General features: G+C 38.2%; 2 protein-coding genes across 3 annotated transcripts in view; one reads left to right on the top strand and one right to left on the bottom strand.

Moving 5' to 3' along the window:
* Positions 1-3,345, bottom strand: part of LOC150085344 (uncharacterized) — a 160,451-nt gene extending 157,106 nt beyond the window's left edge. The window contains exon 1 of the mRNA XM_090373164.1: positions 3,144-3,345. Within this exon, the coding sequence (XP_090229290.1) occupies positions 3,144-3,204 (61 nt within the window). The 5' untranslated portion in view covers positions 3,205-3,345. The remainder of the gene's footprint in view (positions 1-3,143) is intronic.
* A 203-nt stretch (positions 3,346-3,548) lies between these two features.
* LOC150085343 (eukaryotic translation initiation factor 5A-1-like) overlaps positions 3,549-13,432 on the top strand; it is a 60,168-nt gene continuing 50,284 nt past the window's right edge. The window contains exon 1 of one of the 2 annotated variants that reach the window (XM_090373998.1): positions 3,549-3,663. The gene's annotated coding sequence lies outside the window, so the exon portion shown is untranslated. Of the gene's footprint in view, positions 3,745-13,432 lie in introns of both variants that reach the window. The other variant, XM_090373999.1, reaches the window with a different exon arrangement.

Here is a 13,432-nt window from a genome sequence, read left to right as displayed (position 1 = left end):
ATTAGTGAGTGAAATAGAGGGTTTACTGCTAGCAAGAAAGGCTTAAGTTCTAATTGCAGCATCTGGAGACTAGGCACCTGCAAGGTGATCTGGTTGAGGTGTATAAGGCCTTGAATGGTTTGAGCAAGCTCAATGCTGATGGGATTCTTTCTCTTGCTCAGATTCCACACCTGAGGGGGGACAAATTCAAACTGAGGAAAGACAGTTGTAGATGTGCAGAAATTTACATTTAACCAGTGGGTGGTTGATTGCTAGAACAAACTTCCATCTGCTCTTGTGGAAGTTGACAGCTTAAATAAATTCGAGGCTGAACTAGAGAGACTTTTGGAGTGAATGGATGGGTGAAATGGGAAGGTTTTTTTTTTTTTTTTTTGGCTGATACTGTATAAGCTTGCTTACTTGATTGTATGCCTCTGCTAATAAGCACAGTTACCCTAGCTCTACAACAAAACAAATTATATGTAATCTACTGAATACAGTTTATATACACAGAAAAAATAAGAAAACCTAGGATATCAAAAGCTTATGTGAAGTAAATTTTATTCTCTAGACTAGTTCGTACGATAAACTGAAATTTTCTGATGAATAACAATATCAAACTGTGTCTATATGACATTAAACAATCCATACCAACTCATGAGCCAAAACAGATAACATGGACTTTATACATTTTCTGCCTTTACAGTAACTACCTAAGTCAATAGTAAAGTTATTAACTAAGGAGTACATTCATGCAGTAAAAATTACCCAATGAATATCTTGAAAACAGTACACCTTTGAGACATGTGCAAAAGCCCTTCCCACTCTTCAGCACCTTTCAAGAACATTTCAAACATACTGAGAGGGGTTTCTTGAAGTTGCCCTGAGAACTTCAATCTAAGTGCATGTTTAGTACTGAAAAACAGAAAACCTGACTAAAATTTACCCATGTATATTAATCTACATTTCAAATATTTTTTTGGTTAAGTTAAAAGAAGGAAAATAGATCGCAACTGAAATTGTATTTTAAATTGATTTGCAAAAAACATTCTGTTGCATTTTTTTTTTACATTTGAGTTTGAAAATTACAATTATTTTTTCTTTTTGATAAAACTTTAGTATACGGTACCCCTTGGCCACTGCCAACAACCAGTTTTTGCTTGAATCCCTCCTGAAATCCCGTAAAAACCTAACCTTTTTTCACTAAATAAAAATGAAAGTCAATTAAAAACATGACCCCTCTTGTTTTTTTTTCCTTCTAATTACAACTGCTCTTCTCAGTTCACGTCCTTCCCGCAACCTTCTGTTCGTTACATAAGGGGTACCGGCACCTCCATAGCCAGGAGCAGCTGTGCGTAGCACATGCTCCTTGATTAGACCGGAGTTCGAGCCCGTGACCACCAAATACAGAGGATGTGGAAAGGTCAGGGAATGATCACTGCATATTATTATTAGCCATATGGTGCAAGGAAGCCTGAGGCTTATGCTGCACTAGCCAAAACAAAAATTCTGAGTTATCTTGTGTGTGTGTGTGTGTGAGAGAGAGAGAGAGAGGAATTATCAAGAAAGAGAAGAATGATGATATCCAGCTCAGGACCCTGGGTGTGCCAAGCCCATACTAACCAGATGTGATCCCCTGGGGTGAAATATCCCCGGAGCAATATGGCCTCAGTTGCTAATGCTCCTAAAAACCAAATAACAAACGAGGGGTACCAGATAAATAAATTTCAGCCGATTTTTTTGTAATTTAATGCCTGTTGCACACACCTATGTTTAATCTCTGCATATCAAAATCCATTATTGGCTTGTGAATATTGCTTTGGAATTTCTTCTGGGCTTCCAATGCATTCCCCACAGGAATGCCATTGGTAGCCAAGATGTATATTAATTTTGAGTACTCAATTTCTAAATCATTTTGGAATTAAAAAAAACTTATTGGTAAAAAGTTTTTATAATTTTGAACATATTTTTGAAGAAAACTTGATCTAAAATTACTGATCACTACAGTCTCCTCATGAAAATCAAAATTTTGAATCCAATTGTAACCTTCCCTAAATGTGAGACCCTGGATTAAAAGAATGCTAGGATTACCACCAACTGTAATGATCCTGTATCCCTAGGACAGTCAAAAGGTAGGTGAAAATTTTGGATCACAAAAATTGCGAAATTATTTTCCAACTTCTATTAAAAAAAAATTATACCTACAACAACAGAGGTGAAGAGAAAGAACCCCATTTAATTTGGGAAGTTATAAAAGGCAATAGTTTGATAATCTAAGTTACTGTATTCTCACATTTGATGTGTCAAATTGGCACCTATTACCATAAACAGGCACAGGTTACTTAAAATCTCAGAATACTTTAACAGAAGCATGAGATCATAGCATATTTGTATTCTTTGTTAATGCTTTTCAGTTATTGTAGTCTTATCTTCGTACAAGTACGCCACTTATTTCACACGTTCAAGCTTCCCTGCAGCTTCACCTTCGTTATAACTTGTTCAGACAAAAAAAAAAAAAAAAAAAAAAAGACTTTTCTTCGTTTTAAGATTGAAAAAAAAAAAAAAAAAAAAAAAGTGTACTAGAACAGCTTTAGTATTTCTTTGTTGTGTATTATTCATAAATAAAAAGTATCATAACGCTGGCATTGAGTTTTTGCTCTATTAGCTGATCACAGATAAAGCACGATAAATGAGCTGACGACAGTAGTGCTAAGGAGGAAGGGGGGGGCAAGAATTTGTGAACTCTCCTCTCCTGAACCTTTCTTTTTAAACATCTTAATACACATTGCATACATAGAAACTGAATAGTTATTACTTTCTACACACAAGAATCCCAATCCACTTTCATCCAGATACAATTTCTGGCTGCGTTGTTTTATCAAGGTATGATAGCATAATGTGATGAAGCCTTTTTTTTTTTTCTTTAACTCAGAATTTTTTTTGTTCACTAATTTGCTCTTCCTACTACTAAAACAACCACGCTGATTTTTTTTTTAAAAACCCCACTACCATTTTAAAATTTTTCACTGTATCCGATTCGTGTCAAAATGGGCTGTGGAACATTGTAGTACTGAACGTACATTTAAATTCATTGTTACATATGAATTAACGTCCTACATTAATATTTACACTTCAAAACACTCCAAAGAGCAAAACCTCTTTACCTAAAACTTTCTTCGCCACAACAGTTGGCAACTGGTCTGCTTTTTTATCTGCCTCCGACATTGCAGAAATATATATGTATCAGGCGTTTCTTTCTATTTGTTTTTCTCTTTAATTATGAGTTGTAGTTTACAAACCGTTCTGTTTTCTTATTCCACTCGTGCACGCTGACTACAGAACGCCGGTGAGTAACCTCCTATTGGTTGAATTTGACAAATAGATTTCCCTAAGCTGATTGGAGGTTAGACTTCCAATCAAAAAAGCCATAAAAATAAATGAAAGTACTGCAGTTTATAGTTTTGTAAAAATTCGTTTATAATACTGCTTAATAAATATGTAATAAATTAATGTTTTATATTAAATAAAAATTAAAATATTTATTATCGTAAACTTAACTTGTTGCTGCGAGACAGTTCACAGTTTGCGAAATAGCTGTGCCCCCTTTGAGATAGTATTGTCGTGGTGAACGTGTAGCGCGTGCGCATCAATCCTTTTTCCCATATACATTACGAAGAGTCACATGTAAGTAAAGTATATTTCATCCATTTTTCTAAAATGGCTTATTAAAGTGCAGGGGTTGCTATTGCAAACGCATGATTGAGTGTAAGTGCTTGTCATTTATAATTACTATACAATTAAGAAAGCAATATCTGTTTAAAAAAAAATTGCTATAAAATAAACAAGGGTTAAGTTTACCCGCCATGACAATACAGTAAAAACCGCCATTCTCTTATGTCCCTAAAATGTTATCATTAAAATGCTTAGCTAAAATATGCGTTTTATATTAAATTTAAGAGAATTTCATAAAAGTACTATTCTGGCTTAAGAAACGACCAAAATGGGTCCATTAGCATTATTGCTTACTGAAAATATAGTAATGTGTAAGCCTAATGTATTTAACTTTAGGCCTAAGAATAATGCATGCTACTGGGTTTTAAGGACAAATTGGAAACGGTGCCTTTAGGAAAAAGTTTTGAGAGACAAAAATGATGGAACATTGCCATTATTTAAACGCGAGCTGTTTTCACCAGCAATTAAAGTTGATTCTGCATTTTCTCGTTTATGCTAACTTTTCGGGACTATTGGTAAAAGACCTCTGTATCCTAGAGATATTAATATGCGTTTATGCTAAAGAAAATATTGTTTTATAAATACTACAAATATGGTTTCTGATTTTTAGTTTTATAAATAAATTGAAAGCTGCTCGTACTGTCATTGGATTTTGGGTATATACTGAAATCAGTCCCCCTAACCGCTCCCAAAAAAAAAAAAAACTAGTACAGTACTTCTGTATAAAACGTTCTCGTAGTTGTATTTTTCTAAGATATTTTACGTACTTCTGTTCTGAAATGAGCGACACTGCCCGTTTCCTTTGTTGTTTTTTTTTTTTTTTTGTTGTAAATACTAGAACTGTAGTAGTATTCAAGAATTTCGTAAGAGCCACTATACTTGTATCAGAACCAAATTTAAAAGGTGGGTTTGCCGACACTACGCTACCATTAATATCCATAAACTGTATATTAATAAAAACAGGGTGTCTAGGTAGTTTTTTAATGTTAACACCACATTGCTAGTTGGTATCCTATACAAGTGCCACATGTCAGAGACAATTATAAATATGCTCGTGGGCCTTTCGGGAGACAGTAATACATTGTAAAATGCAAGATTCTGTGATCGATGGAGTTAAGAATTACAACATGGACCGATAAATAGAGGACCATATAAAGAATCAGTATGTGACATTTCAATGGCTATGAAGATCCCTGTCTGTGATAGGCGATGTAATCTGAAAATGGAAACTGACTGGTGTTGAAACTGTTACTAAATGATGCCAAAAATTTCCAGAGCTGATGGGCCTTGACAGGAGAGCCATGTAGAGAATCTTCTGCTTGCAATGTTGCAACAAGCACAGGCCCTCAGTGTGACAGTTGGGACATGTCAGCACTAAAGTGTGTTGGATGCTGCGTAATATGGGTTATGATGGTTGTACAGCTGTCCACCAGCCAGTGATCACTTTGGCCAATGCCAGGTGTCATCTAGCTTGGTATAAGTTTTGCTGTTCTTGGACCGTAGCCCAATGGAAAGCTGCACTTTCGAGTGATGAGTCACAGTAGAGGGTCTACCAGTGTGGCAATTGTGCATGGTTGTGGTGGATGCCTGGAGAAAGCTACCTGCCAGACTATCATCTGGACAGTGAACTTTGGCAGGAGCTGCAACTGGTCTGGAGCTGTTTTTCATGGTTTGTTCAAGGACCGTTGTTAGGACAAAGTCTCGAATATTAAGGTCTCCTTAGATGTCCTGGATAATAATTCTTTGCCTCCATTGTGTGGCGTCATGTCAGGGAGAACCTGTACCTGTATAAGCACAACTTTACAATTCATACTGCTTGCATTATGACGGAGTTTGAAGATATGAGCATCAAATAGTTGGATTGGCCAGCCCACAATCTTATAGTGAACCTCTGAGATTATTGAATCATTGGGTGCATGTGAGGAGACTGTCCAAAAAAGAGTTGAACTGGTCGCCACTTTGTTCAAATGGTAGGAAATAATGGTCAACATTTACAAAATCTGGTCGAGTGTTCCATGGAGGCTATATGCTGTCATAAAGACTAAAGGTTATTTGTAGATATATATGTGTTTGGATATTAATAGTAAGGCTGTTCAATATGTTCTCCTTTGAACATGATTTGTAGATTGACGTGGATACTATATTTCTGGATTTGGCACCTAAGTATTTGTGTTTACTCGGTGTCTGCCGTTAATGTCCATAAAAGTTAATCTAATCTTAATGTGTTATTTAGGATACATAATTACCATTACTTTAATTATGATACTTTAGATGTTTTGTTGTTCGTGTACTGCCAGTTAAAAAGAATGTTCGTCCCATGCATGTACACTTACTAAAGCCCTTTATACAGTCATGGAATTTTGAATGTTGGTCATAATGCATTTGCAGTTTTTTTTTTTTTTTTATGCTTTTTGCAAGTTTCTTCTCTACTGCTTGTAGAGATCCAAGTTGAAATCCCACCAGAAACTGGACAAATTCTTAAGCCTCTCAGCCAAGACCTGAATTAGTTGATCCCAGGCAAAGGATATAACTCCCATCCCATTAGTTTCTGGCTTGATAATATCTGAATTAGCCCTAGCCCATAAACTTTATACAGACATAATATATGCACAGCAATTAAAAAAAAAAGTGCCACATGCAAATGAGTTCATTATGGTCAACATCAAGTACTTATTAAGTCATCAAATGTGGACACTGTAGAGATATGGTGCCACTCGGACATAAGGGATGTAGAATTTGAATATGGGCAGTACAATGTGTATGGACAGAATAGGATGAGGGGGTTATGCTCTTAGTTGAGAAGCATATTAATTCTTATCGAGTGCATCCAGTTGACAGGCCTTGGATGGGTTGAGCAATGCTGAATTTTGATGGAATTCTTCCACTTGTTCAGATTACGAACCTAAGGGGGCATAAATTGAAATTGAGGAAGGACAGATGTAGAATAGATTTGCGGAAATTTACCTTTAACCAGCCAGTGGTTAATTGCTGGAACAAATTCCCATCTGTCATTGTGGAAGTTGATAGGTTAAATAAATTTAAGGAGGAACTGGGCAAATATTTAGAGGGGATTGTTTTTTTTTTTTTTTTTTTTTGTGGCTGATGCGGCATAAGCTCATACCCTTGCTTTCTTGCATCACATGCCACTACAACTACTACATGTCTGGCCAGTAAAATGTTGAGTTAGTTTGGTGACTTAAGCACTGGTAAAATAAGGATGAGGTAGTAGTGTGTTGGCCTAATTACTGATGAGTATAACAAAAAAAAGTGGACCAGCAAATCAGAAGTTTTTATAATGGGGATCTTAACAGGAACGTGTAGGCTGGTCAGTCTCACACAAGCAAGACTTTTATGAATTTATTAGTTATGCTCTTAGTTGAGAAGCATATTAATTCTTATTGGGTGCATCCTGTTGACATGTATGGCCAGTAAAACGGTGAGTTAGTTTGGTGTGATTTAAGCACTGAAAAAATAAGAATGGGGTTTAGTAGTGTGTTATAGGCCTAATAACTGAAGATTATAACAAAACTATACAAAGAAAGAGTGGGCTAGCAAATCAGAAAGTCTTATAATGGGGATTTTAACTTTCCAGATATTGAGTAGAACGTGTAGGTTGGTCGGTCAGTCTCACATAAGCAAGACTTTTAGTGGTTTATTGGATGACTGTTTCCTTCTCCAGCATATTAGTGAGGCAACAAGAGAGAGAGTGTAATACTCTTGATCTGATTATCAGCAGTGATTCTTTATGCATTAAGAATCTGCAGTTAAAATATCCACTGGGTGACATCGAACACTGTGTATCAATGTGGGATTTACTTAGACATAACTGCCAAGAATAAAGGGAAGGGCTTTTGTAAGGGTGACTACAGTAGTCTCAGTCAGTTTCTAAGTTCTACGCACAGAGATAACTGATTTTACCAACAGGAATTTCTAAATGGAAAGTAATTGCAAAAGCTACTAGTCTTTTCACACTAACAAATACTGTTTAAGGCTTAGACCTAAATGGATGTTACATGAACCAGTGAGACTTGTGGCAGAGGAAAAAATTCATGTGATGCATATAATTTACTCTGCAGTCAAGTCAAAGGAGTTTGGGCAAACTAAGGCTGATTACAAGAAGTGTGGCAAAGAAAAGTAGCAAATTCTTCTTTATCTACATTAACAATAAAAGGAAAGGGTTGCATCACATTGGTCCACTTGATATTGATGATTTAACTGTTGATAATCCTGTTCAGGTTTCTGGTAAATAGGTATTTTGCATCTACATTCACACATGAGGAATTTTTTAAGGACTAGGATGCTGGAGCTGTGTCAAACTTTAACAGGCAGCTAAATAATTTTGTGATAACTGAGAGAGAAAAGTGGAAGAGAAATTGTTGAAGCTAAACATAAAAAAAGGCATCTGGGGTGGATGGATCTATGTTAAGGGGTTCAAATGATGTAAGCAAACCCTTAGCCATAATTATGAGAGTATCTTTGGATTCAGGGGAGGTTCCTATGGACTAGAGATGTGTGAATGTATTTCCCAATTCACAAAGGGGGATCAAAAGGTTACATGAGTAATTACATACCTGTTAACTTAATGTCTGTACCTGGGAAAATAATGGAGTCACTGGTTAAAGAGATAATGCAGGGCCATCTAGATGGGAATGCAGTTATACTGTGGTCACAGCATGGATTTGTTAAAGGGTGGTCTTGTCTGACCAATTTGATTGGATACTATGGTGTAGTGACTAAGGACCTGGGTGTAAAAAAAAATAATTTTGATGTCATATCCTTAGATTATTTCAGGAAAGCTTTAGATACTGTTGCACATAAAACTGCTGTACAAATTGGAGCACTGTGCCAGTAATGGCAAGCTGGTGCTATGGATAAAGGGATGGGTGAGCAAAAGAAGACAGTGCTTATTAATAGAAACTGCTCTTTGTGACTGGTGTTATTAGTGAAATCTTCCAAGGTTCAATGCCAGGCCCATTATTTGCTATATTTATTAATGATATTGAAGGTATCAGGAGTGGTTATGACCCCTCGACGTGGGCACCTGTACGTGGTGAGGGGACCTCCCAGTGACGCTGCTGGACTTCCAGATGACTAGCATCACTGGGATCCAACGCCCACAGCCCAGGTTCCAGGCTTACATCAATGGAATCCGGCGTGTTTGCCGTGCGTTGCGACCCGTGGAAATTCGGAAAGGGGGATCCTGGTGGTTGAGGGGCCCAGCTTCAGTACACCACTTTGGCCCCTGCTTTGACAAGACGGGTGGTCCTGGAAGGCCCGGCTAGGATCAATCAGCTAGTAGGCTCGCCTGCGAGGGTCAACCGTGTCAATGCCACGCCTCTACCCTCATGGTCCAAAGGACAGGATTCAGGCTGGCGGCGGTGCGGGTATAGTGTCTGGGCAGCCCTGGCGTTCCACTCCCGAGCGCATTTATTGCATGGTGGGTAGTGGGGAGCCCGGGCACTGAACAATTCAAAAACTATATGAATCCTGGTAAACTTACTTCTTCAGGGGCCCCAACCCGGTCCCTATCTGAAAATTTAGACAGAGAAGCAGATAGCATTATTGCTAAAAAGAGGCAGCGAACCGATTTACCATCAGGGCCTGTCCCAAGGTTCTTAATCATGCATTCTACCAATGAAACACTGATTGGTAAAATGTCGCCCTTTTTTATTCAAAAAGGGTTAGATGGGTTAGCAGGTTCACCCAAATCAGTTAAGAGGCTTCGTTCTGGGGATCTCTTGATTGAATATAAAAATGACAGGCAATCAAAACATCAATCGGAGGAATACCCATAACAGTGACACCACACAGAACACTCAATTCATCGAGAGGTGTCATTTCGGAGTGAGACCTCCTCGACGTAACCGAGGAGGAAATCTGCTCCGAATTAAAACCACAGGGAGTTATTGCCGTCAAGAGAATTACCGCGCGAAGGGATGGAAAAATTGTTAAAACCAGGAGCGTTATCCTGATTTTTAACTCTCCTAAACCTCCTGACGAGATTAAAGCTGGATACATCAATTGTTCAGTGCGTCCATACGTTCCGAACCCTTTACGGTGTTTTAAATGCCAGAAGTACGGACATTCTCAAATGGCCTGCCGTGGAGTCCTTGCATGCGCTCGATGCGGTGCAAAGGACCACGAAACAACAGCATGTTCAGCCGCAAAACCCACCTGTATTAACTGTGAAGGCGAACACCCGGCCTACTCACGAGCATGCCAGGGGTGGAAAGAAGAAAAAGAAATTAAACGGCTGAAGGCAGAGCTAAATATATCATACCAGGAGGCAAGGAAATTGGTGAAACCCCTGAATATCAACAAACCTACCTACGCCCAGAAGGTAGCAGGGAGATGTTCCGTCGGAACTCAGACGGACATGACCATTCCTCCAAAGGAGTCTTTCACTCCCATCGCGTGTTATCTCTTAAGTAATCAAAAACCTGCACAGAAAAACCAATCAGCTGCCACTCCTATATCAGTACCTCCTAATGCTCCACAAGTAACAAAAGTAATTATAAAAGAAAAGAATAAGAAAGGGGAAGTTCCCCCTAGTACCCAAGAAAACATGGATGTCGAGCAGAAGGAAGTACCCGAAGATTCAGTCTTGGAACTCTTTGCGGAGGAAGAAATGGACACGGGACAGCGTCCATTCTTCCCCAAAAAAGATAAACCCAAGACTGATAAAAGTAAGCCCTCAGCACCTCGGAAGCCGTCTGATGGACCCACCAAGCCAAAATAATGGCTAAATTCCTACAGTGGAATTGTCGTGGATTCCGGCGAAATACTGATGACATCAAGGCCCTCCTGCAAAAGCACGAGCTAGTTTGCTTCTGCTTGCAGGAGACTTACCTAAAGGCAAATGATGATCCCACAATGCATAACACCACAATTTTTCGTAAGGATAGAATTGCGGATGGTCCTGCTCATGGAGGAGTGGCTATCCTTGTGGGAAACCAGACCCCAGTTCAGCCCTTGCTAATTACAACTAGCATAGAAGCTGTTGCAATTCGCCTTACAGTGGGATTTTTATTAACGGTCTGCCCTATTTATTTGCCACCTGGGACTGACATCTCCCAGGAAGACCTTGATGATCTTGTAACGCAGTTGCCTCCCCCTTTCTTACTTTTTGGGGATTTTAATGGACATTAAAATCAGACTGCGAATAAATTATATCATATAAAGCCTGTAATTGAACCGTGGCAGTCTAGTCTGCACAGGAATCGTAAGGAGGAAGTTGTTCTTGCCCGGACCTGCATAGGACATAGTCATTTGACTCATTCATTTTTGCTAAGGGCTGATGACCCTCCTATGTGTGAGTCCTGTGGCACAGTTTTATCCATGAGACACATTTTAATTGATTGTCCAGATTTTAGCAATATCCGTTTTACCGCTTTTAATCATCTAACTGAGCCTTATACACTCAGTCAGATTTTATCCGACAATGACAATGTGTCTGCTGTTTTTAGCTTTTTAAAATCAATAAATATTTTTGCTCGTATATAAAATTTACATTCTTCTTTTATGTATTTGTTATACCTTTGGACATAGTGACCTAACTAATTAGGTCACTGAAAGTTTAAACTTTTTTATAAATGACATGGTCTTGGCGCATTATAGCCTTAGTAGCTAATGCGCCAATAAAATCAAAAACAACCAACCAAGTGGTTAATGACAGTAATCAAGGTATGCTTCTGCAACAAGATCCAGAGAAATTCTGCAGATGGGCTGAAAAATAGCAGTTGAAGTCCAACATTGGTTAATGTACCAAGTGTGTGGTACTACACTCATGGTGGGAGAAAATAAAGACCTTGGGTTAATTGTGCTGTCAGATAAATTGTGAGCAGTACAGACAAGTTGCCAGGACAACTCATTGGGTTTTGTAAATGATGTACAGGAACTTCGCTAGCAGGAATAAGGTGGTAATTTCCATTGTACAAAGCAGTGGTTTGCATCTTTAGTACATACTTGCATATAGATCAGCTGGAATGGGTGCAGAGGAGGACAGTGAGTGTGTGTGGGGGGGAGGGGCAAAGGGTGAGTGGTCTTACAAAGAGGCTTAGTTCTGAAAATTGTAGTTTCTGGAGGCTAAGCACCTGTGAGGTGATTTGATTGGTGTTTAAGGCTGTGAATGGATCGAGCAAGGTCAATGCTGCTGGTGTTTTCTGTGGTTTTTTTTTTTTTTTTTTTGGTGTAGCATAAGCCATAGGCTTCCTTGCACAATGTGGCAATTACTAATACTAATTGAAATTGAGGAAAGATGGTTACAGGATAGATGTGTAGAAATTTGTTCCAATGGGTCGGAACAAAGTTCCATCTGTTGTCGTGGAATGGATAGTTTGATGAAAATAGATAAATTCAAGCAAGAACTAGACAAACTACTAGAGGGATTGGCAGGTGATGTAGGAAGTGTGGTGTTTTTTTTTTTTTTTTTTTTTTTCTGATGCTTTATAAGTGTGCTTTCTTGCATCGTTTGCTACTACTAATACTAATTGTGATGTCATTTGGCATTTAATGAAGGAAGGTGTTTTCAAGCCTACCCATAGTTAGCTTGTACAGTAATTGTGCAGGTGCAAAACCTGGTAAGTGAGGGTGTCAATAAAACATGCCACAAAGATGGAACAGGACACTGTTTTTGTGTCTGCATGTTTGTTCTTCAGGACTGGTGATAATACATTGCATTCCAGTTTCAGACGCCTTCCCCTGCACAAACAGCTTCAACTTCTCAAATATCCATCAGCAGTTCCTTAAATGGTGATCTGATAATTTTCCAATGGGGCAAGGATAACTTAGTTGACTTCGTGTCTTATCTTTGTAAAAGAATGTACTGCTACTGTGCTTATCTCTGATGATGCTTGGAACTCTAGACAAGATCATGAATTTCAATTAGGGATTACCCTGATTTTTGATCTCTCTTGGCATATGCATAGCAAAAATATTGCTTACTTTGTGTCTTAAAAAAACTAGGTTTTCTGTTTCATTCTCAGTATTTGTACAAATCTGGCCTGTCATGGAATATTGTTCTCACATCTGGAGTGGTTTCCCCCCCCCCCAAACCCTCTCAGGTTTTGAGACTACATTCAAAAGAGAGGCATACATGTTGATTACCTGTCTCTTTTCTGTGTCCCAGGTATTCAGTTTCTGTTGTGTGCCTTTTATATAGATATTCTATGGGCACTGCTCTTCTGAATTACTTCTGTAATTGTCCCAGTCGGCTTCCATTTACTGTCCTTCAAACTCACAGAACCTACTTTTCTTTCTCATTTATCCCTTCAAGTATTTCCTCAAAATTACAATGTTATAGAAATTCAAGGCTACTGTCAACAAGTATCTTCAATCTTCTCAACCCATGCAAAATACTGAGTAACATAGGTTCTAATACCTTTTGTGTTTGCAGTTTTCATAAAATAAAAAGTAATAATAAAGATACATGTTCTACGGAGAAGTCTTTGATTTTAGTCTAGAAAATTGCAGTATATAATATACTTATTGTGCCCATTAAAAATTCAATAAAACTATTGAATAACTTTCAAATTACTGAGTGGCAAAATCTTGTGATATCAAAATTTCATGTCAATTAACACCAGTTATAAGTTCAGGTGTGATGCTATTTGACCAGCCGAATTTCCATTCCACTGCACGTCCAGTCCTTTTTAATGTTGATTAGTCTAGCTTGCATCAGTGGATGGATAGAATCTTTTGGTTTTATCTAGGCTCAGTATGC

This window comes from Mastigoproctus giganteus, chromosome 5, assembly GCF_048544385.1.
Source record: "Mastigoproctus giganteus isolate SK-2022 chromosome 5, ASM4854438v1, whole genome shotgun sequence".
Lineage (NCBI taxonomy): Eukaryota > Metazoa > Arthropoda > Arachnida > Uropygi > Thelyphonidae > Mastigoproctus > Mastigoproctus giganteus.
This window is presented reverse-complemented; position numbering and strand designations above follow the sequence as displayed.